Consider the following 24797-nt stretch of genomic DNA (forward strand, 5'->3'; position numbering starts at 1 on the left):
CACCTTCAGCAGATATACGTTGTAAACATCTTCGTTACGTTACACTTTCAGCTACGTGATCAGTCAGTGCCAGCAGCCACAGCAGAGCCTCCTGTTACCGTATATTACAGTTATCCAGCCAGTGAGGAATAGAAACAGTTCCCAGCAGTGAAAGGAGAGAGAAAAATAAGGGGAGCACATGCCCTTTAAGAAATTCAAATCTGCCCCAAGGCTATTTCCTGTCTTCTCTCCACTGTCCTATCAAAATAAAGATTAAAAAGCCCAAAGAAAAGATATTTAAAAAAGGTTTAGAGTCATTGTCCTCCGATGACCAATACCATCGCCACCAGCTGGGCAGGGGAGGTAACATGTGCCTACTAAGGCCCCAGTCACAGAGGTGTAAGAGGCTGGTCGTCAACCGTCTGGTAACCACTGGTCACAAAAGAAAAACATGCATTCCCTGACAGGTTGGCAAGTGGTTGCTAGAGGTGAAATTGGTGGCAAAACCACAGTCGCCGATTTGTCCACACACCCGTCAGCTATTGCTCAAGCAGTACTGAAACTCTGAAAAGTGCAACACAATCAGAAACAGAGACTGTTCGCCTTCAAAATAAAAGTAACACCTTTTCAAACATGTTGGCTGCAGAAACAAGGCAGAACTTGTACTTTGCAGGCAAATGTTCTCCATTTCCGCTTTGCAAGTGTTTGCAGAGAAGTCGGTCAAAAGCAATGACAAGGGAGGTTTTTGAGGCAGTGTCCTCATTAGCGACTTCCAGCTACCTCCAGCAACCACTCGCCAACTGCTCGGGGAATACGTATTTTTCCCCCCCGCGACCAGCGGTTTCCAGATGAATGCATGACCGGTCTCTCAGCCAAAGATAGCGCTTAACACCCTTCTTGATGTGTGGCCCAAACACACAAAAAAAAGACAGCAGTGCTCTCTCACCAGCAGACACACAGCTAGCACTGTCACCTCACAGCAAGATGGTTCCTGTTCGAGGAGGTTTTGTGTTCTCCCCGTGCCTGTGTGGGTTTTCTCTCCCACAGTCCAAAGATGGGCATGTTAGGTTACAGTAACTGCTGATTCTAAATTAGCTGTCGATGTGAGACAAAGTGCTTAAAATGTATAGAATAATGCACGACATGAATGTATGGCTAGATGTAGGCTAAACTGCTTTAAGTGGGCAAGAAGACTAGAAAAGCACTATCTAAATGTCAGCCCATTTCTAAGAGCTGTCTGCACAATTTAGCCTGCTGTGGTAAGTGGATTTATATCAGCAGAACATCTGAAATGGCATCAAGTTATAACATTTGCCTTGCTCTTTACTTTCTTCACTTTAGAGATCTATCAGCATTAGTCATCTGTGGAGATGCCTACATGAAACTACAGTGAGGCAGATTCCATTTATTATCAATTTTGTTACAATGATGAGGTTAATTTTATGAGCTAACAGGGAAATGAGCTAATTGCCGATCACTTTGACCCCAGGAGGAAATTATCCACCGGCACAAACCCAACTTAAACCACAATGTGTCGTTCCTGAGTGGGAGAAACACCTGATCGACACCTGATTTTTTAAAAATATGTATCTTTATATTCACTGGCTGGAGTTTTGTATATTTGCTGCTGATTATCACAGATTCTATCTATAACATCTACAACACAATACAACCCATTCAGCTCATTTAAGAGGAAAGATAACCACTACATAGATTAACACAACCGAAACCGCTAATTTAGGCTCTTTATTTGGTTTCCACTGGGGATTAACCCCCCCGCCCTGGAAAGAGGAACACTGTTGTTTTTCCAGTTCTTCCCATTACTCCAAACAGCCAGAGCAGGAAGTTGTTTTCAGCCTTCCGTCCCTGTGTCTCTTTCCACTCATTTAATTCCTTTACTGCTTTCCTATGAAAGTACAAACCAAAACCTTGTGTTAAATTGGAAAGGGGTTTTATATTTTTATATTTATTTATTTCTGTAAAACTTGGCATTTGCATTGTGCTATTAAAAATGTCCTTCCCACTGATCTGAACACACTGTCCTCAGACGACCAGACATTAAGGACATGCCAACTCAAACAGGCAAATCTAAGGAGCTAAATAATACAGTGAGAGTGAAACTGGCGCGCTGACTGGTCGTGTTGTCTGAAGCGCTGTTATCAAACTCCACATACAAAGACCCTTGATTGAAACACGGTTAACCTGCTGCTGCTGTACTCAGACTGACCATTGTTACTCTGCAAGGGGATACCTGGGTTGCTATTATAAGTGCTGCTAATGATGTTTTTATAAAAAAACACACACACACACACACACACACACACGCACACACACACACACGCACGCACAGAGCTAAGACTTTGTCATATCTGCATTTTCACTCCCAGCCCTAATGCACAAAGAGCACAGCTTTCAGAGGCTGCAGCCAATGTTAATGGAAGCTTAAGTGATACATTAGATCGTGTATCAGGTCTGAATTAGAGGTGATACATGATATATGTGTTGCCTGTCACTCCTGTACCTGCAGGACTGCCTCCAGCCTAATACTGCAGGAGCTCATTTTACATGTTAAAACACTTTAAACCAGACGGCACTTAAATCCAACCAGAGAAATTTTAGCACTTTGGCGCTTCTTGCAGATTTAAGTAAACTTCATGATTTTAGGTCAAATAAAGAAGTTGGGGTAACAATGCTGACACGTCATTGGCCTTTAAATTTTAATTGCTGAGTTTTTATGATCACCTTACAAATGTAATTCCAACATTCACTCTCTTTTTGCTGTATTTTTGGTCTCAACCATCTCCTAATGCTTTCCATCTGCTTTGATCTGGTAGTGCAAAACCCTTTAGAGACTTTTTTTTCCTTGTATTATTCACTGGATATAAACGATGGACATATTCTGGGTTCTTCCTTAATGGCGAGCAGGTGGAAAGTCCTCAAGCTGCAGACACTTGTATGGAAGTCTACACCTTCCTGATGAGTTTTTGGGCTCAGTCACTATTTTTAAGTGTTATTTAATACAAAGTGATGTTCATTGTGTAAGTTATGGTCCCAAGATGGTCAAAGCTTGGTACATATTCAAAATACAAAGACAACAATGGTGAAAATGCACAGCTCTGTCTTTTCTATTCAAATAAATAAATCAATGGCTCTCACAGTGCAGGGCTCCAGTTTTACCTGCACCACGAAATGTTTACAGCATAAAGCATGGACGCGGCTTCCAGGTCGTATCAGATGAAGCGCCTTAAACGTGCTTTCTGTCTCAAAGCCACCATAGCTGTGATATAGCTGTGGTATGAAACCACACACTGATTGGCTATCAAGTTGTCAAGCACAGCTCGTTGTCCAATGAGAGTGCGGTTTCACAGTCAGTCCTGCACCTCCTCGTCAAATCTGGGGGGGTTTTTGCAACCAAGATGGCGACAGCAGAAATTCTCATCTCGAGGTTTCAAAATGGGACTTCAGTGGGTGATGTCACAGTAGCTATGTCCATCTTTTATACTGTCTGCAGACATTTCAGTCACACCCGCTCTTCATCATTTTCCTGGTGCAATAATGGTGTCAAACTGGAGCCCTGCAGTGTCCAAGTCATTGACTGGCATTGTCATTGGCTTGTTCTCAGCCCAGTCTGTTTTGATGTGGATGCTTGTGTACTTTCTACCATCTCAGATATACAGCATGTTTTTGTTGGTTTAATCAGAGGCCACACTCTCCCCTCAAAACACAACTTCAGTGAGTGACCACCCACTCTCTACTGCATGTGAGGAAAAAAGTGAGACAGATTATGTTGTTTCTAACTTTCTCCCTGACTGATTATTTTACTTGTAAACACAGCCAAACGGCAGAAATAGTTTAAGAGGTTTTTCCTCTGAAAACAGCTGCCCGCAGCAGCCCGAAACAACACAACGATCCAAAAGAGCAAAAAGCTGCAGCGAAACGACGACATGAAGCTTACTTAAAGCTGAGGGGAGAAGCAGCTTCAGCTGATGATTCAGTGCTGGATAATCACTACGTGCAGCCCATTTAATGCACTGTTATTTAAAAATACAGACTATAGCTTCTTCACAGAGAGTGAAACACCGTGGTTTGGGTTGAAATGGCTACTCTGCTAAGCCTAATTGGTTATAATAATAAGTTAATTAGATTTGAGGAAAAACCGTGGATTTGATTCAAACGAAACCAAGTTGACTGTGGATGTGAAAATGAAAAGGCCGTCTCTTTTGTTGGACCCATCCATCAACCATACTGCTCCTCACATCTAACAGTAAAATTTATGGCTCTGTAATAAATTACTTCCTCTTCTGCTCCCAACTGACCAGAGTCATTATTTCTAAACACATAGTTTTGCTCCACTGGCTGACTGGCGCTCTTGCTTCTCCCGGAGAGCGGTTTGGGATATTCATGTTTCCCAGAAGATGAGTCCTCGTGTTTTTTATTGATTAATAATTTAGCATCTCCAAAGTTTTGTTTTGTGTAGATAAGATGGCAAAAATAAATGCCCCCTTTTTGACCTTCATACAGTAGCTCCTTAAATCTGTCTCACTTGAAAATATAGTGTTACATGGAGAGTGGCCAGCAAGTGATTCATCGCCTCTAACAAGCCAAATGTACAACAAACTGCCTCTGCCAGAAAACTGAGACAGTGGGATATTTTACAAAGCAAGCCTGTGCATTGAGCTGCAGTTATTTTGGTGAATTTGGCTAATGGATGTTTCACACATCCAGATTGGATGGACTCTTGTTTTTCAAACGACCGCCACAACTTTTCAGCGTTTCAGTCAAATCAGATGAGCGCGATGAATCACGCAGACACGGAGCCGCGCTAAAACATTACTACAGTATGTATAAAACACCCACATCCCGCAGCTTCTGCCTTGTTCCACCTTTACACCTGCTTCAGAGGACTTGAAGCTTTCAAGGATTGTAGTAAAACACTAAGTTCAAGTATTAACAGTATCTCAAACGAAAATCATTAGCCTACATTTTTATATTACAGGTGAGCAAACATGATTTGTAGCAGTTGGCTAAAATGTTTTGTTTTTTTTCACACCTACTTTTATTTTGCAGTTTAGTTTTAGTTATGAAAAGCATAATCTTATATAATAATCCTGCTATGTAGCAATTTTACCTGTTTACCTGTTGAGCCTAAGATTTCTCACAATGGATATTTGTCTTAAAACCACCAGATAAAGTTGTTGTTTTTGTTTAAATGTTGCTTGTGTACACATTAGACCAGATTCACATGTACATGTTTCAGGCTTCAACGCTTTCGTTTTCAGACTGCGCTGCTTCATTTTGCTCGCGCTGCTTGGGCTTAAACGTTGAGAACAGTTCAGCTTTTTGACTTTTCAAATTGAATAGATTTCCTCAAAATGTTTTTATAATTCAACTGGAAAAAAAAAAAAATCTAAATAAATGTGAACAGAGCAAAAACTCACCACAGCATGAATTCACTCTAATGAGAGGCAAAAACAACAGGAACAGGATGTACTGGAACGAGAAAATTAATGCAGAACAACGCAGCCCGAAGATCATTTTACCTCAGCCATTTTGTTTTATTAATTAATCCATAGAAGGCAAAATTGCAGCTGAGATTAAAATTCGATTAATTGCACAGTCCTACTAAAAGCTAATCAAAGCTCTGTAAGGCTGCCATGTGGTTTGATTGGTTGTTGACCCTCTGAAAAGTCAAATGCGACCACTGAAGCGTTGAAACAGTATGTTGGGGAAATAAATCTCTTTAATACAATCCCGATCACTTGATTATAAACAGCTCATTACCCAAATGATCTTCAGACATTACAGATTTCCTTACAGACTAGCACACTTAACCCGAGGGTATCACAGCTAGATGGAAGTGCAATGCAACGTTGCAGAGACCGGACAAAAGATGAACGTAGACGGGTAAATAAGTCCTGTTATGAAGCCTCAAGCTGAACGATTTCACTGTCGCCATCCTGGTATTTGAACCACCACCAACCACCCAACGGGGTGGGGGGGGGGGGGGGATGACGATGACACTGCAGCCTCATTGGCTGAGCATATCCTGGATAATCCCACGTTTTCTAACTCTAATAACCACATTTTATCAAATAGGTTCCATATTTTATTCACTGTGACCTGAAACTAGCGACTGAGCCCATGAAGTCATCAGGAAAGTGTTTACTGAGGTCAGAGATCAGAGCGTCCAGGGCCTTTTTTCTGCAGACTTCTACACAGCCAATCTTTTTTTGGCAACCACAGGAGTCGCCCCCTGCTGGTATTAAAAGGCCTAATACTTTAAGGTACTTCCATCTTTCATACTGTCTATAGATATTGCAGACACCTCTAGTCTGCATCAAATAAACAAGACATAAACAGCTCAATAACTTTAGGAGTTGTAGTACCTGCTTCCCTCTCTGCAGTGCATTTCAGCCTTGAACCTTTTGAAAGAAAGCTAAAACAAGGACCTGCCCCTTTAAGCTCAATGGATATGTATCTGCTAATAGCTTTTTAGCTCCTGGTCTTTGAATATTTAAAACCCACAGGCACGCCAACTGATGCGGCTGATGTTAAAAAGCACGAGTTCAATACAAAAACCTGCAGATTTATTCAGATGCTCCCACTCTCTGTCCACCCTGTGTGTGAAGAGGGAGGGGGCAGCAAGCTGTGCTAGATATTAAGTGCCGAACAGTCAGTGACCTTGTATCGATCAGCCGAACAAACCTGGACATTGAGATAGAGACAGTATGAAAGTGTATGATGGCACTGATCTGGATGTGGCTGCTGCTGCTGCAACAGGTTAGATACGCTCTGCAGGAAGCACCTGAAAGCACTCCGGGCTGTGTGTGAGCTCATCTCCAACCACAGCTGGGCCTGCTTGCAAACTGGTCGTACAGTCATTTTCAGACATGCAAGCAGCAGTCCCCTTGCCACTCGGTGCCCTAGATGAGTCCTTCCACCCTTTTCTTCCCAGCACAGTTTCTGCACCTATTTTGGATTCAAAAACCAGGCCAGGCAGCAGAGCTCAGGGCTGCCGCAAATTTCTCTGGCAGCTTTACTGTTCATGCCAAGTTTGTTCATGCCTCAAAAGCTGGATTATTACAAATTTAATTCAGCAACTGTTTAATTTAAATGCCCGCATGTTAGAGAAGAGCATCCACTTTAAGTATATCTGCACTTCTTTTCCTTCATTATGAGATTTGGGTGGAAGCAGCACTCATCTATTTAATGCCAGTGATATAAATGTGTTAATCTCAGTCTGCGGCCAATCACTCAGTCTGTGACTTGGATTTCAGAGCGTAACGTTTCGGGCTAATAACGTAACCGGTGGGGTTATTTTTAGCCCCGTGAAGATGCGCTCAGCAGTGATGGCAATGGCTTCCTCCTCCTCCTACACCACAATGACGTCGTGCTGTTACGCAAAACCAGGGGTTCACCTTTTGTGGACCTACAGCTCCGACATCGCTGGCGCAAATTTGTGGCACAAAGCAGGCGCAGTGCGCAAAGAAAACATGCATTATAATACAACACAGTCCGGGGCGAGGCGACTTTTAACTTCTGCTTTAGCTTTAATTCCGCATCTGTTAAAGCACTTGTCCAAACTTGATGTTGGCACGCCTAGGCATGCCCAGAAGCAGGCAGCAGCCTGCGGGCTACCCGGTTCATCCCGCTCTGGCTCTGGACCCAGCCGGGGTCGCAGCCCCGCTCACCTGGGGCAGCTCTCCACAATAAACCCACCTTTCGAAGCACGGCCACTGCCACTATCTGACACACAGACACGGAAATGACAGCATGCCAAGAACAGAAAGTGGACACTTAACTATTTGTAGAGATGCTGGAGACACAGGTCGAGGCATTCCCCCTCCACTTCGTCCTCAGACACCAGGTCCGACAAAGGGCGCATCGGCAGCGGGTCGCCCTCCTGCAGAGGCATCCTCATCTCCCGAATAAAGAGCTCCAGGAACCGTCGGAAGGTTTTCCTCCTCTGCTGCAGAGCCGGCCATCATTTCTCATTCCTGGACAGACAGAGACAGCTCCGCCCGTCAGTACACTAACTTGCCGGGCTAAGAAGAGAAGAGTCAGTACACTAACCGAACTAGTTGGACTGTCAGTGAACTACCATACTACCTGAATAAATGTGTACTACCGGAGGAGCAGGGCCGTGGACTACCGGCGCGTCTGAAAGCAGCGGACCCGACTGGATGAGCGGACCGTGGCGTCTACGGTTATACTACAGGACGAGCTGTCACCAGCTGGACTGATCCCCATTCAGAGCCGAGCGGGAGCGCGCGCCCTGTTATCAGGGATTTCGGATGATCGCAGGGCGGTGACGTCAGAGAGACGACACTTAAGAGAGGTCGCGAACGCGCACGCAACGTTGCTTCCTGTCGACCTGAGACCTTTTTTGAAGACATGCCATCACGATGAAGGTGGCCAGATGATTTAAAGTAAACACGAGAGGAGGAAGAACTCAGATATTTAGCTGAAGTACAAGTACTACTAACACAACCACAGTCAGAGTATGTCAAAAATACATTTACTTCACCTGACCAGGCTGACATCACATGTAAATTCTGCTCTTTCTACTTTTAGACACCACCCTGCTTTAAAAGTCTTAAAATACGTCAAAATTACTGCGCATAAATTTGAAGTAGTTAAAAGTTAAAGCTGACAGTTATAGCGAGGCCATAACATTTACTTTAAGCAACATGTCAGGAGGGGTTTGTTTATTTCCATGACTACACAGTAAGAAAGTGGTTGTTGTACATTTTTACAGTACTTAAAGTAATTTTAACTAGCAGCTGATCCCAGTAAGTTACTTTGAAATTGATTACAGGATTAATACTGTATTTAACCTATATAATATTATTACTGTGTTAATCTACAGCATTTTTTATGTACTTTAATTTACTGTTTCTGTATTTTAATTTACTGTACTATTATATATGCTAATTTACAGTACAGTTACTGTGTTTTAATTTACAGTACTTTTGATTTTTCATTTGCAGTACCTTTGCTGTTAATTTACAGTAGCGTTACTCTAGTTTTTATTTATTTTTCTATTACTTTGTGTTAGTTCCAGTACCCTTGCTGTATTTTTAGGAACAGTACTATTAATATATGTTAACTGACAGCATTACTGGTATATTTTCATTTACAGTACTATTAATGTAAATGTATAATGTACAATTACTGTGAAACTGCAGTTCATGAAATTGAGGGGGAAAATTTAAAGGAGAAGATGAACAGGTAACATTCTGAGGAGGAGAGGGGAAACAATGTACTGTATATCTACTCAATCAAGACAATAACAGGAGCATTAAGAACAGGCACATTAGTCAACATCAATATCTTAGACTGGAGTTATGACTTAGCTTTTTTCTGGATTTTAACAAACTGTCTCAAAGGCTTTTATTCACAAGTCTTAAATAACTGATACTACTCTACTGACTTCATTTGGAAGTCTTTCTTTCCCTCTAAGACATCTTTTTGAATTAACCTACTTACAGAACACATTTCCATGGAGAGAACAGCAGCTTACAGAAGGAATATTACATTAGTCAGAAGCTGTATACATGATCACAGGTCCCAGCTATAACATCCCATCACCACCACCAAATATCACAAACACACACACATCTGTCGGGGTGGGCAGCGTGGTAGGCAGGGTTAGGACCCAGAATGCAGGACTCGGGGATGCATTTCTATGTATTAGTGAGGTTGAAAAAATTATTGGCAGCAGATCCTCCACATGACTAAAAGATTCAGCTTCCTCTGTGAGTGGCCGGGAACAGTTAAAGGTGGGAGGCAGGGCGTTGTCACCCCTGACAGTCTCTCTGCATCACTGCAATGACAGAAGAATGCATTTTAAAAAAGAAACAAAACAGATGACATGTCTCACGGCTGTGATGGATGTTTCTTTGGTTCTTTCTGTTTACTACACACTGCTAACAGTTTATCTTTTGCATATACTGTATAACATGTCCCATGTTTAATTTAACGTTTGTCCCGCTTTAGTATTTTATATAAACCTATGTCATGTACCATGCAGTGGTGTGGGGGATAGTTTCTTGCACACTTTGTGCCTCATAGTACCAGTTGAGCATCATTTAAACTCTACAGCCTAACTGAGTATTGTTGCTGACCATGTCCACTCCTTTATGACCATAATGTACTCATCTTCTGATGGCTGCTTCCAGCAGGATAACACACCATGTCATAAAGGTCAGATCATCTCAAACTGGTTTACTGAACATGAAAATGAGTTCACTGCATTCAAACAGCCTTCACAGTTACCAGATTTCAATCCAGCAGAGCACCTTTTGGATGTGGTGCAACAGAAGATTCTCATCATGGATGTGCAGCCAACAAATCTGCAGCAGCTGCGTGATGCTATCATGTCAGCATGAACCAAAATCTCTGAGGAGGGGGGGCCCAACACCTCGTTGAATCTGTGCCACAAAGAGTTTAGACAGTTCTGAAGGCAAAGGCGGGTCCAACCCAGCAGTAGCAAAGTGTACCCGATAGAGTAATGTAGTAGTGGAGAGTATATCCAGATGCTGTTACTGCTGTCTGTATGTAGTTGATCAGTGCCAGGAGAAAAACACAGAACATTAAAGAGGATCTCAGAAAAAAAGGAGAAAGCAAAGTGCAGTCATACATATATTATATTATATTATAACTCTATTTTTTCTTGTAAATTTATACCTTTAAATGTGAGTATCACATCCCTCCCCCAGGTTATATTTTGACTGTATGGTTTTGCTTTTTTTTACACCTAAATTAATATGTAAGGTTATTATTGTTAACTAAACTAAATTAAAGACTAAACCAAAATAAAATAATAATTAATTTAAAAAAATAAACTAGACATGGGGGGGGGGGGGCAAAATGTTCTTATAAAACTAAAATTAAATAAAAATGTACATGAAATATATTTTGATTTAGTCTTCATGGTTAATTTGGTCAAAAACAACATTAGGGGGATTTGGCGTACATGTTAATATGACTGGAGTTTCTATTTTTATTTAGTGACTTAAATAATTTGATCCAACAAAAACCACCCACACCATGATAAAGAAAAACTAAATGAAACTGAACTTCTTCTTTCAGCTGCTCCCTTCAGGGGTGTCCACAGCCGATCAACTTCCTCCATCTCACCCTATCCCACCATCCTCCTCTGTCACACCAACTCTCTGCATGTCCTCCTTCATTACATGCACGAGTCTTCTCTGAGGTCTTCCTCTTCTCCTTCTGCCTGGCAGCTCCATCTTCAACAACTTGTCCGGTGCGTCCTCCATCTCGTCTCTGCACATGTCCAAACCATCTCAGCCTCGCCTCTCTAACTCTGTCTCTAAACCGCTCAACCTGAGCTGTCCCTCTGATGGACTCATTCTTGTCCATCCCGATCACTCCCAGTGAAGATCTGAACTTCTTCAGACTCCGACCTCATCACCGTCACCACTGCCAACAAAAGGGAATTATTAAAAAAAAAAAAGGGGGGGGGGGGGGGATATTTTGTCAAATAAAAACAAACAAACAAACAAAAAAACCCTGAAACGAGCAAAAACACTCAGGAAAAAAAATCTGAAGCCAAAGAGAGCTGAAAAAAATTAAAGTGAATAAAACTGAAACTTGTTTTAAAAAATAGAAATAAATAAATAACTGTCACCAACAGTGGTTTAGACTGTGGAAAGAGGAACGTTAAAGCTAATGCTTCCCCTGCTCGGACATTTTAGTACACGGAACCGGAAATGATAGGGGAACAAGTACGTGGTTGTTTTCATTCCCCTGGTTTTTCGACATGAAGGAAGCAAACATGGCTCTTCCTGTCAGTGTGGGGGATCTGCTGCAAGCGGAGCTCCTGGAGGACGCTGCTTACCGGGACGACGGGCTGTGTGTGGTCGGTATTTTCGGTAAAAGCAGCATGCAGCTCGGCTCGCTGAAGGAGTCTCTGATCAACACGCTGGCGGACAAGCACCTGTTCTCGATGTTCGGCGGGCCGGAGGACGGCGGCACCCCGAGCAGCCACATCCAGGCTTTCTACAACCAGGAGAACCGGGTGCTGTACCTCCTGCTCTCCTCCGTCTGCGACGGCCGACAGCTGCTGCGGGCCTGCCTGTCTCTGGGTGCCGGGACCGGACACTCGGACGCCCACGACTTCTGGAAGAGCCTAGAGAGGCAGCACTGCCTCCACCTGCTCTACATGTTCTCCGTGTGTCACGTCCTGCTGCTCGTCCACCCCAACCAGACCTTTGACGTGACATACGACCGGCTCTTCAGGGCTCTGGACGCCCTGCGGCAGAAGGTCCTGCCTCTGATCCGAGCTGCCATCAAAGACTGCCCGGTGTCCAAGGAGTGGAAGCTGAACTGCCGGCCCTGCCCTCCACGGCTGCTCTTCGTCTTCCAGATGAACGGCACTCTGAAGGTCCGCTTTGGAACAAGTGCTTATTTATTCATAAATGCAGTTTTTGGGTTGCCGTTTTAATTGTAATATCCACATAGATTTAATGTGAGAAAGTATTTGCCCCTTCCTGATTTTTTTTTTTGTTTTTTGCAGATTTGTCACACTTACATGTTTCATATCGTCAAACACGTTATAACATTAGACAAAGAAAACCCGAGTAAATTTTTAAAAAATGCAGTTTTTCAATGATGATTTCATTTAAAGGGAACAAAGTTATCCAAACCTACCTGCCCTGTGTAAACCTAATAACTGGCTGTGCCGCCCTTGACAGCAAGAACTGCGATATTGTGCCAGCATTTGTGATAACGGGCAGTGAGTCTTTCCTGTTGCTGTGGAGGAATTTTGACCCACTCGTCTTTGCAGAATTATTTTAATTCAGCCACATTTTGATCATGAACAGCCTGTTTAAGGTCATGCCAAAGTATCTCAGTCTGATTTAAGTCCAGACTTTGGGCACTTCAAAACCTTCAGTTTGTTTTGTGAGCATTCAGAGGTGGACCTTCTGCTGCACTTGAGCTTCAGGGCACAAACTGATGGCCGGACGTTCTCCTTCAGGATTTTCTGGTAAAAAGCAGAATTCATGGTTCCATCAATTACAGCAAGTCGTCCTAAAGCAGCAAAGCAGCCTCAGAACTACCTCACACTACCACCACCATGTTTGACTGTTGCTGTGGTATGATGATCTTTTTATGAAATGCTGTGTTAGTTTATGCAGATGTGACGGGACCCAAACCTTCCAAAAAGTTCAACTTTTGCCTCATCAGCGCACAGAATATTTTCCCAAAGTGTTGGAGAGCATTGAGATGGTTTCTGGCAAATGTGAGCTGAGCCTTTGTGTTCTTTTTTGGTTTTCTCCTTGGAACTCTCCCATGGGTGCCATTTTTGTCCAGTCTCTTTGTGATTGATGAATCATCAACTCTGACCTTAACTGAGACACGTGAGGCCTGCAGTTCTTTAGATGTTGTTCTGGGTTCTTCTGTGACCTCCTGGATGAGTCATCGATGCGCTCTTGGAGTAATTTTGGGAGGCCGGCTGCTCCTGGGAAGGTTCACCACCGCTCCAAGTTTTCTCCATGTGTGGATAACGGCTCTCACTGTGGTTCACTGGAGTCCCAAAGCCTTGAAATGGCTTTGTAACCCTGTCCAGGCTGATAGATGTCAGTGATTTTGTTTCACAGCTGATCGTGGAATTATGTGTTGCTCTTTCAGATCTTTCAGCCTGCTTCACTTTGTCAGACAGGTTCTATTTAACTTGATTCAGCAAATCTGATACTTTTTCACACAGAGCAGGTAGGCTTGGATAGCCTTTTTTTTACTTTAATAATTGAAATCATCATTTAAAAACTATATTTTGTATTTACTGAGGTTATCTGAGTTTTCACAGCACTGTAAGTCACGATGAAAAACCTTCTGGACTCTGAGTGCAACAGTCTTGAAAGTGTGACTTTTGTTTCAAACTGTAAGACTTCACTTTCTTGGGAAGAAGATGAAAGTAATATTTCAGAAACTGTCAAACTGTTCCTTAAGAAATGGTCACCCCGTCAGGCTGGGGAGCTATAACAACGCAGGGCAGCCATATGAATATAAATGACACCTCTTCTGTTTGTTATTCTGTAGGTCCCTGCAAACGGCTTAGAGTCTGGAGGAAACCCTGACAAACCCAAGAAACATTCTCCCAGGCGGAGGCTGCAGCACGCCTTGGAGGACCAGATTTATCGCATCTTCCGTAAAAGTCGAGTTCTAACCAACCAGAGTAGCAACTGCTTGTTCACTGTGCCCGCCAACCAGGCGTTTGTGTACGTGATCCCAGCAGCAGATGATGACCCCTTAGGTGCACTGCTCGGTCAGCTGCGCTCCAACTGCATGTTGTCTGAACAGGACTCCTCTGTGTCGGTGTCAGGACCGAGGCGCTATCAGCAAATGCGACATTCAGCTCGGCAGCTCAGCAGCAGCGGTGACTCGGGCAGCATATCGATGGGCAGTCAGCTGGTGGACTGCAGCCTGAAGGAGTTCCTCTGGCAGCACGTCGAGCTGGTGCTCACTAAGAAAGGTTTTGATGACAGCGTGGGACGCAACCCACAGCCTTCGCACTTTGAGTTGCCAAACTACACCAAATGGGTCCAGGTCGCCACGAGACTCCACCAAGTTCTCATCAAAAACACAGATGAAGAAATGGCTGAGCTAGCTGCAAAAGTGCAAAGCCAGGTGAAGGTTCTGGAGGGTTTTCTTGACGCTGACACAAAGTTCTCTGAGAACAGGTGCCAAAAAGCTCTGCCACTGGCTCACAGCGCCTACCAGTCCAACCTGCCTCATAACTACACCACCACGGTGCACAAAAACCAGCTGGCTCAGGCTCTGCGGGTGTACAGTCAGCACGCTCGAGGTGTGGCTTTCCAACGTTACGCTCTGCAGCTTCATGAGGACTGTTACAACTTCTGGAGCAACGGCCACCAGCTATGTGAGGAGCGAAGTCTGACTGACCAGCACTGTGTTCACAAGTTCCACCTGCTGCCTCAGCCAGGTGAGTACACCATCTTCCCCTGCACACTGGATCCTTCAGTTTTTCTGGTTTTAATGGGAGACAGAAGTTTACATCCACTCATCGTTTGGGTAATTTGGGGCTCTTAATGATTTCTTTGAACTGTTCTTTTTCCAGTGTGGAACGATTAGACACATTTTCTTAATCTTTTTTTTTTGTCATTAAAAATTTGCTGGTCTGTCTGATATGTGACTGAAAATCTGTCATGTGAGAAGCTGAAACTGTCTGGGAGTTTTTCTAAAATTATTAAATAGGACCTCTTACTTTACAGCTCCATAAACGTATTCTTGGAGTAGTTTTACACAGTTTGAAATAATCTTTATTTATCATATTCTGTATGAAACAAGTTGTTTTAGCCCCGCTGCCCTCTCCCTTTTTTAGAGCAGGTGTGTTGATCTTCTGTGCCTGAGATGACCATATTAGGGATTTCCACTCTCAGTGACATCACACAGATTCAAGAGTAAAACGGACTGGCTGAAACAGAGTGTTTAAAGCAGTATGAAATCTGAGTTTTGTCTCACAGGCATTAGTTGTACATACATGAGCATCCACCATCTTAACAGTTTATAAATGACAGTAGGTCTCCTTTAATAGAGCATTTCAAATAATTGTTGCAACTCTAATACTACTTAAAATAAAACCAATAACACAAATGTTTGAAATCTGACATTTCCATAGGAGAGAAGCCTGATATGGATCACAACCCGCCCATCATGAACCACAACAGCAGGGGGCGCTCCACCAGCTCCTGTAACTGTGGCCGGAAACAGGCTCCTCGCGAGGATCCGTTTGACATCCAGACAGCAAATTATGACTTCTACCAGGTCAGCTCCACATCATCCTGCTGAGGACCACAGAGGAGCACAGCCTCTCTGCTGTCTGTCAGTTTTCATATGAGCAGCTGTGACAGCGCCGGTCAAACACATCCTGACCGCTGTGGTTGTTTATGGTTCTCAGTTTGTAACAGATTCCTTTCTGTCTATTATTAAACATTATTTAAATTGTATATCTAAAACATTTACATATCCAAAAGTATTTCATGTTAACTGTCTTTTTCCTGAGTAGATGCTGGAGGAGAAATGCTGTGGGAAGCTGGAGAGGATTGACTTTCCGGTGTTCCAGCCCAGCACTCCTGACCCAGCTCCGGCCAACCAAGCTCAGAGAAACCCCTGTGAGGCTTCAGGGTCAGGTGATTCAGAGAGGCTGAAGGAGCCCAGTACTGCCCAGAGCCATACACCTGGAGACACCAGCCTCAGCCTGGCTCTCAGTCTAGGCCAGTCCACAGACAGCCTGGGGCCCTACGGGGATGGAGATGGACCCGAAACCCAAGTCCAGCAAAAGAGGCCGAGTCTTGTTGACCGGCAGCCCTCCACTGTGGAGTACCTTCCTGGAATGATGCACTCTGGCTGCCCTAAAGGTCTCCTCCCTAAGTTCTCCAGCTGGTCACTGGTGAAACTTGGCCCAGCAAAGTCATATAACTGCCACACGGGCCTGGAGCAGCCAGGCTTCCTCCCCGGCTCCTCATTCCTCTTGCCATGGGACTTGGTGATTCGCTCCCGCTCAGAGGAGGATGCAGGACTAACAGAGCCTTTGGACGGAGGCACCTCCTCGTGGCCAGCCCCCAACAAGAGCCTCATTGGGAAGCGAGGCAGCACCGGAGGGCTCGGTAGGAGTCGCAGGAGGGAAGACATGGCTCGCATCTTTGTGGGGTTCGAGTACGAAGACGGCAGGGGGAGACGCTTCATAAGCTGTGGACCTGATAAAATAGTGAAGGTGTTGGGGCCGGGGGGCGCTAAAGATCCCGCCACCAGAGTGCTAAACACCGACATGCCGCTGTACATCCCCTCTCCCTCCCAGGGCCGCGGCCTGAAGCCCCACTTCTCCCAGCTGGCTCGCCTTTTTGTTGTAGTGCCTGATGCCCCACTGGAGGTTACCCTCAACCCACAGGTAAATAACAGAAGGCGGAGACTCTGACACGCCTCCAAACACCTCCAACATACCCAGGGAATCTTTCCGTTATCTGGATTCACTTACCCTATCATCGGTGATCAGGATAAGTGGTCACACGAAGCTGGTTATCACTTCACTAAGTTAACCCGGGGTTTCCCGGATCCAAAAACGAGGGTGTTCACGGTTCACAGCGTTCGCAGCATCTGACCACTCACGTTGATTGTTGTACCGGCAGATGAGCAGCTGATTTTATAAATATTAGAAAAATATGAAGGGGTTACACACATAATACAGAATGCAAGTAACGCAGCTGGTGCAGATAAATCAGCAGTGTGAGAGGAAAACACTAAATAAAGTAAAACTAAATACTAAATAAACAATTAATAAAGTTTAGCCTGTTTGAAGCCAGGCAGAAAAGTGAGTGAAATGCTCATCGTGTGAGTTAACAGACTTATCAATATCACAGCTCACCCAGACACCCCAGAAACAGCTTTACTCGCTCCACGCCTCTGTCGACCATTTAAGCTGCAAAATTTCCCACCTGTAACCTTACTTCGCACACCCCCATTTTCTATTTAACGTGCTGGAGTGATGATCTTAAAACATAGACACTAATCTCTTATCTGCTTTAATAAATTAATCTTTTCAGGTGTGTGACAAAATTTTCACATTCAACACTGAATCACGTTTTTTTTCCCTGCTGTCATTTCAGGTACAGCCAGGCCCTCCTCCATGCCCAATCTTCCACCCAGAGCAGTCGGATATAACGTTGCCACCTGATGGCTTTTGGGTGCTGCGGTTTCCTTATTCCTACGCCACAGAGCGCGGTCCCTGTTACCCCCCCCAAAGAGAACCAGCCACTGAACAACTACAAAGTGCTGCGAGGCATCCTGAAGGCCACCACGGCCAACCCTCCACCACAGTGAACCTTAACGTTTCATCCAGGACTCCACCTTCCCAGTGTTATTGCTGCACAGCTTTGCATAGACGCTGCAGATATTTCCTTCATTTGTTTGACGTGTTTTACACTGGATTTCGATGAAATAAGATGCGGATGGGCATGGTCTCCACAGATAAGCGTTTTCACACGTGCTCTGCAACCCTTAACTAACCCTTAACAACAGAGGTGTATGTGAGAATGTATCAGCTGGTCTTTAACCTGCCAGCTCTTTAGTATAAACTCTGTTCATGTAGATGTGTTGCTTTTACCTCCGGCAGTGCCGCGTGTCTTGCTGTATACGGGCTGTTTCCTCACCAAAACCACACAGAATGTTTCCAGCAGGGCAGATGTGTTTGAAGTGGACTCTTTCCCCAAGTGTGAAAAATAACCTGACCTGATTCTCCCAAAAAAAAAAAACCTGTCAGAAGTGCATGTGTGAAAATAGCTTTGGATGCCTGCTGATTTAGATCATTGGTTCTCAAACTGTGGGCCACGAATAACCAGAGAAAAACTGAATGAAGAGAAACAAAGAAGAGTTTGCTGATGGTGGTGGTATTACATTTAATTCACTAAAATTTTGATCTTTCTTTATGTTATCAATAAGTAAAAATTGTAAGGTGCGACCCTTTTATTGGCTTGTGAACAGGGTGTGCTAGAAAAAGTTTGAGAACTGCCAATTCCCTCGATAGTTTACATCCCAGGAGACCAACCGATTCTGACAATAAGCTTCACATTTGAAGCTCGTGCTTCAAGTAAAAGCACCAGAAAAACATTCCTTCGAACAACCTGAGGGGGCACAGATGCTGTAGCCGCTGTTTAAACTGCACCTTCTTCTGAGTTCGGGTGCTGACTTTCCAGTAGCGGTATTCCTGCACGTTCTCTGATTGGCAGGCTGTGCTGAGGATGTAAAATTTCCTGTCACTTCTCGTGTGTAAAAACGATGAATGCCGTGTAGGAGAGACTGTGTGAACTAAGGGAGGGAGGGCGCGGCGAAGCCCTCGTTGGAGCAGAGGCTGCAGTCGACTGGTTGCAGCTGAACTTGTGTTTATTTTGTTTTAGTTTGTAAAGGTAACGCACGCCGCTGCTCACAAACTCAGAGACACTCAAACTGAAAGATGTTTTTGTTTCTCTGTAAATAAAAACCAATCATTTACATTCTGTGTCCTTGTTGTTGGTGGGTTGTAAAAGTTCAGAAAACAAGTGTGAAACAAACAAATCCGGCCAGTTACACTCTGAGAAGTTTCCAATTTTGTGTCTTTATCAAACTTACAGTGCTGTGCAAAAGTCTTGAGTTACCCTTTATTTAAATTTTGCCAGGAAATTTGGAAACAGGTGCAAAGAAACATGTGAATACAGAATATGAGGTAAAAACAGAGTTTGTACAAGTCTAACAAGCTTGAAGTCAATCTTTGGTGTGACCTCCTTTATTCTTCAGCACAGCCTGAAGGCTCTGAGGCAGCTTCCTGTCGTTTCTTTAAGCAGTCTGCAGGAACAGTTCTCCAGGCTTTTTTGGATGTTTCGGCCTTTTGTTCTGTTCTCTGTCAGGATGATCCCACACTGCTTCAGTAATGTTGAGGCTCGAGCTCTGGGGAGGCAGATCCATGCCTGATAGTGTTCCACTGCACCAGCAGTGTGTTTGGGATCACTGTCATACTGAAAAACTAATCTGTTGCAAATCAGACGTTTTCCAGGTGGTGTTGCATGCTGGATCAAAATCTGACGGTACTTCTCTGCATTCATAATTGCATCAGTTTTCATCTCCACCATCATTGGCTGAAATGCAGCCCTGAACCATGACAGAGCCTCTACCATGCTTTACAGATGGCTGTGGATGCTCACTGCTGTACATCTCTCCTGACCTCTCCTGTACATGCTGACAACAAGGTGAACCAAAAACTTCAAATTGAGATCCTTCGCTCCATCAGACCTGCTGCCACCGAATTTCAGCCCAGTTCTTGTGTAATGTGGTATACCTCAGCCTTTTCTCCCTTCCTTAAACTTCCTGACAGCCGCCCTTCTGCTGAGATCATTTCTTAGGAGGCTTCGGTGAACAGCTGGATCGTCTGAAGAGGCAGATGCACCTCTCAGGTCCTACATCAGGTCTTTGCTGGATTTTTTCATATTTCTTATACTCTGCTGCAGATAGTTCTTTCGACCTGCCACTTCTTCTTTTATCCTCCACTTGTTCAGTTTCCTCGAACACGCTGCACACCATGCTGAGTTATGCCAGGCTTTCAGCTGACAGCTCTTCAGGAATCATCTTGGTACAAAAATACTATTTTATGCCTGTCAAACTTTAGCGTTTTTCATGGATTTGACTAAAGAAATGGGAACAAATTATGTACCTTTGTAGCAGCATTTTGAAATACTGCGTGTTTTTCTCCACTGCATCTGAAAGATTTTAAATTTTACAAAAAGAAAACATGATGAGAATTCAAAATAGAGTCAGCATGCTAGTATGGTTAAACGAGCAACCAGCCAACCTCTTGGATTCTGGGCGTTGACAAAAATCAGTGTACGGCTGGAGTCCTTCACCATGTTTTATATGTTTGTGAATTGTTAGTTGTCAGTTTACCTTCTAAATGCTTCATGTAGTTTCATTTAAATCACTCCCCAACACTCAGCACTCAAATGATGCAATATTTAATTCAAAATAAAGCCCTAAAGCAGATTTATCAGTTAGCACTTTGAGCTTTCTTCTTTAGAGGGGCCCATCCAATTCAATTCAATTCAATTTATTTATATAGCACCAAATCACAACAAACAGTCGCCTCAAGGTGCTTTGTATTGTGGGTAAAGACCCTATAATATTACAGAGAAAAACCAGACGAACTGGTTTTATATAAAGTGGTGAAAACAGTAAAAAGTTGCTCACACGCACACATCAAAGATCAGTTTTACTGTTATTTCTGATTGTTTCGGTGATGCTTCTGTTCTTTAACTTCATGGATAGAAAGTGGAAAGCAGCTTCATCCACAAACACTCTGATCCTGGTGTAGTAGCTCCAGCTTTTATTTGTTATGCAGATGAAGAGTTAAAATCAGCACATTTTTCCTTCTGTGTGTGAATCTCATCTACGTTTGAACACACTCTGTTTCTCAGAATTTCTCTGGAACAACAGAGAACCAGGAAATTAATGGGTGATCTCACCCACACACCTGCCTTCAGGAATGTGCGCACTAACAATCAGGTTAATAACAAGGTCAAAGATACTGATTCAAGGTCTTGGAGACCTTAAACTTAAAGGAAAACTGAGAACCTGCTGCAGTTGTTAAAACCCAAACTTAAACTGACACTTCAGCTCCATTCAGGAACTACTTTCATAAACTTTACTGAAACCTTAACAGATTTTTAACATTTCAAATGACCTCTGAGGGTACCTTTAAACTCCTACCACTGATAACATATCAATAAAGACAATTTCACCTTTTTCCGCTCTTTAACTGACACTAAACAGCCTTCCAGGATTTCCTCTGTCCTTCTCCGAGCTCCTTTTATAACTCACACTTCACTTAAAATTATTTTAGTGCTTGAACTTTGACCGGTTATTTTCTTTTCTTTTGATGCAGCCTGTGGCCCATGAGTGCTTTACTTTGAGAAAAACCGCCTAAGCAGCAGAAGTCTGGTTTCTGTAGCTGGGTTAACCAGACTGAGGATGTAGTCCGTCATTAAACATCAACAGTGTTTCTGCCTTCTTTGGTACCTTCTCCTTCTTAAACGAGTCTAAAAAGCTCTCACAAGCCAAACAGCCAGACAGAGTTATTTATGGCAACTCTTTTTTTTTTTTTTTAACTTTGGCTTTCTTCTGTTTTCAACTGTTTGTAATATATTTTGTTTTTATTTCATATATATATATTTACATATTCAAAATTAATCAAACTTCTCTAAAACTGGCACAATTCATTCATTCATCCATCGCAGTTAATCAAATGTAGTGGACATGCTGCCAAACAGGAAGTGAAGAGTGTCTTCGAAACATTTTGAACTATCAAAACAAAACACACTATATGGTGCATATAGACTGTATATAAAAGATGGATGTGGAAGTCTTTCAAACCACCATTCTTTCTAATAGCCAGCAGGGGGGGAAAGGGGGGGGGGGCTCCTCTGGTTACTAGCAGACATCAAGTTGTATAGAAGTTGCACTGTGACCTCAGCAAACACAAACGTCTGATGAGTTTATCATTGGTTTCAAGTCCTTATTGATTACAACATGATAATTGTTATGTGAATTATGATACAAATACTTTAACAAAGCATCCATCTTTTATATACAGTCTATGACGTGAAGTCGATGTCCCATTTATTTGGAAGCATTAAAAAACCTGCCCCTACTGCCCACCAGAGTGCACTGCAATAAATAAAATTCCATTTTGTTAGTCTAATTGATGCTACTGTAATATTTGATTTTCTTTTACCTTTGAAATTTTTCGCAGGTCATTGTTTTGTTTTTTTTTGCAGTCTTCATCAAGATTGTATGAGAACTTGTGTCCACCATCCACAAGCTGAACTTTTGGGTTATTATTTGAATTTCAAGTTATTTTCTCAGATATTTAAGTTTGTAAGTTAAAATTTTGAGATACCTAACTTGAAATTTTGAGTTATGAAGTCAAAATTTTGAGATAATAACCCAAAATTTCAAGTTATGGATGGCAAAAAGTTTTGTTCAGTGGCAGAAACAAGCTTCCATAAAATTGGCAGAGCTGATCTTCCCGACAAATCTCACCTGAACTGTCTGCTAGAATTTAGATTTTCTAAACCACGTGTCCGTTACGGCTGATCGGAATTGTCCTGCATTCCACAAGGAGGTCGGGAAATACTCATTTTTCGCTCATCACCAGACTGGTGGCTGCCAGATGGTTGCAGACTGGTCTCTAGGCCTGTGTGACTGGTGTGAATTTTTTTAATACTCATTTTTTGTATGTTTTTATATAGTAATTTTGATGGTTTTTATGCTGCTTTACTCTGAATCAAGATGTTTTTGCTAATAATGATCATAAGCATACACTGAATTATTGAAATGACTGATTATTGAATTAAGACATTACTGATTTGTATGACTACTGATTATTGACCTGATTGACTATTGATTTAATTTGGTTTTGATTATACTGTTTGACTTATTTTGATTATACTGACTAGAAAACTCTTGATTTAAATGGTGTGGTTTATGACTGACTTCATTTATACTATTTTTTCTTTCGTTCATTTAAAAGTATTGTTTAATTGATTTATGCTCCAGATACATTTATGTCACCACTTGATTGCTTTTATCAAAAGAAGTTATGTTATGTTGTGTCTCACTCTGGGGTTGTTTGCCAGGCAGATTAGTGGGCAGCCTGAGCAGGTCATAAATCAAAAAGAACTGACACTTTTCAAGGACTACCCAGGTTAGGAAAAGTTAGGGATATTCCACGAGGTAATCCTTTTTACAGATGGGGGGTGCAGAAGTGTCAAAGAAATGCTGAATAAGCATCACGTGTACTGTAGGCACGTGAGGGACATGATGCCAAGAAAGGCTGGATAAAAATAAGAGGTCAAGCAAAACTGTCAACAAAGGTCAGGCCACTGTAGCATCAAATTCCATAAAGCAATATTTAAAAAGGGTAAGATTTTAAATTGAAGCAAATAAACATATTCCAGATATGTAATTATTCATAGGAAACAATTGGGCCAAAATTTGAACCAAATGGTGCTAAAAGTTACATTAAAACACAACTACAATAAAGATCAGGAGATATGACATGATAAAAAAGGGAGTGATTAGACCACACTTTGAGATAAATAGAGGCCCTCAGAGGCCTCGAGGGCTCTTCGTCTCCGCCTGCTACTGTCACCTGCTGACCTGCTTAAGGCTGAAACCCCCGGGGCAGCTTCGCTTTTCCTCTTAGTCTTTTTGTGCTCTGTTGAACTCTTAGTTCAATAAAATAACTGGTAACGATTCTGCTCTGTTTTTTGCAGATCTTTTCCTCAAAGTGTGGATTCTAGTTAGAACTAAAAAAATCTGGGACGATGGCTTATCAACCTAAACAGGGAGGATTTATCTCATCACATTTTTCACCCAACACTGGGGCCTTATTCACTTGATCCTACATTGTCGCCATGCCTGGATCATCAAACTACAGACCCCTGGGCACAAATTTTTTGTTAGCCCTTGAACTGTCTAATCAAAAGGCTGGTGTGGGTGGGCTGTACACGGGGGGGGGACTCTGTGACCATTGCAAGATTGCCCAACTGCATTATTAACTAAGCCGTTTGCGCGGAGAGTTCTCAGCCTCAACTGCTGGAGCGACTACTAAGACACTGTTGCTTCTTCGATGGGTACATTTTTTTTTGCAGGTTGCATTAGCCAGTTAGTGCACAGTGACACAAAACATACAATAGTTCTCACTATAATAACAGTGCAATATTTGGCATCAGGCCTGCTGCACTGTTTTAACACAAGCTGATTTAGTGTCAAATTTCATGTCCTTTCACCTCCTTTATTCATATACGTTTTTGTAGTTTACATGTGATTTGAATCATTTAAAAATTGTTTTCATTTCTGTGCTCATCAAACGCTTTAAGACTCCCTTTAATAAAAACTTTACATTCAGTACATCAGTAACACTTTTTCCCTGTCGGCACTTTTGTTTTCACCAGCTTTAAAGCTTTGTTTCCCCATTTTCCCCCATACTTCCATATTCACCCAAGCAAATTTGTGTATATATATATTTTCTTAGCCCTCATTGGTGTCAGTTACAGTCTGTCAGTTACAGTCTGTCAGTTACAGTGACTGTATCTGAAAATACCCTTCAGAGAACTTCTGGAAGCAGTAAATCTGGGCATGTGTGTAAAACAACAACAATCATAAAAGCAGCAAAACAAACTTAAGTGTTAAGACTGTTGTTCCTACCTGCAGACAGCCAGAGGAGGCAGGCGAGGGGGGAGGAAAAGCCAGCC

The 24797-nt window shown here is 42.8% G+C and overlaps 2 protein-coding genes across 3 annotated transcripts in view; one reads left to right on the forward strand and one right to left on the reverse strand.

Moving 5' to 3' along the window:
* Window positions 1-8251, reverse strand: part of ppm1e (protein phosphatase, Mg2+/Mn2+ dependent, 1E) — a 60159-nt gene extending 51908 nt beyond the window's left edge. Inside the window, exons 1-2 of one of the 2 annotated variants that reach the window (XM_030745678.1) lie at window positions 8089-8251; window positions 7782-7976 (exon numbers count right to left, since the gene is read on the reverse strand). In XM_030745678.1, the coding sequence (XP_030601538.1) occupies window positions 7782-7900 (119 nt within the window). In that variant the 5' untranslated portion in view covers window positions 7901-7976; window positions 8089-8251. The remainder of the gene's footprint in view (window positions 1-7781; window positions 7977-8088) is intronic. The other variant, XM_030745679.1, reaches the window with a different exon arrangement.
* A 3463-nt stretch (window positions 8252-11714) lies between these two features.
* On the forward strand, window positions 11715-19008 carry smg8 (SMG8 nonsense mediated mRNA decay factor). Its single transcript, XM_030745677.1, is given in 6 exon segments — window positions 11715-12388; window positions 14044-14947; window positions 15644-15789; window positions 16031-16912; window positions 17628-17753; window positions 17755-19008. Coding segments are annotated over 6 exon segments (2769 nt in total). The 5' UTR covers window positions 11715-11764; the 3' UTR covers window positions 17842-19008.
* The last annotated feature ends 5789 nt before the right edge of the window (window positions 19009-24797 follow it).

Source organism: Archocentrus centrarchus, chromosome 14 (assembly GCF_007364275.1).
Source record: "Archocentrus centrarchus isolate MPI-CPG fArcCen1 chromosome 14, fArcCen1, whole genome shotgun sequence".
Lineage (NCBI taxonomy): Eukaryota > Metazoa > Chordata > Actinopteri > Cichliformes > Cichlidae > Archocentrus > Archocentrus centrarchus.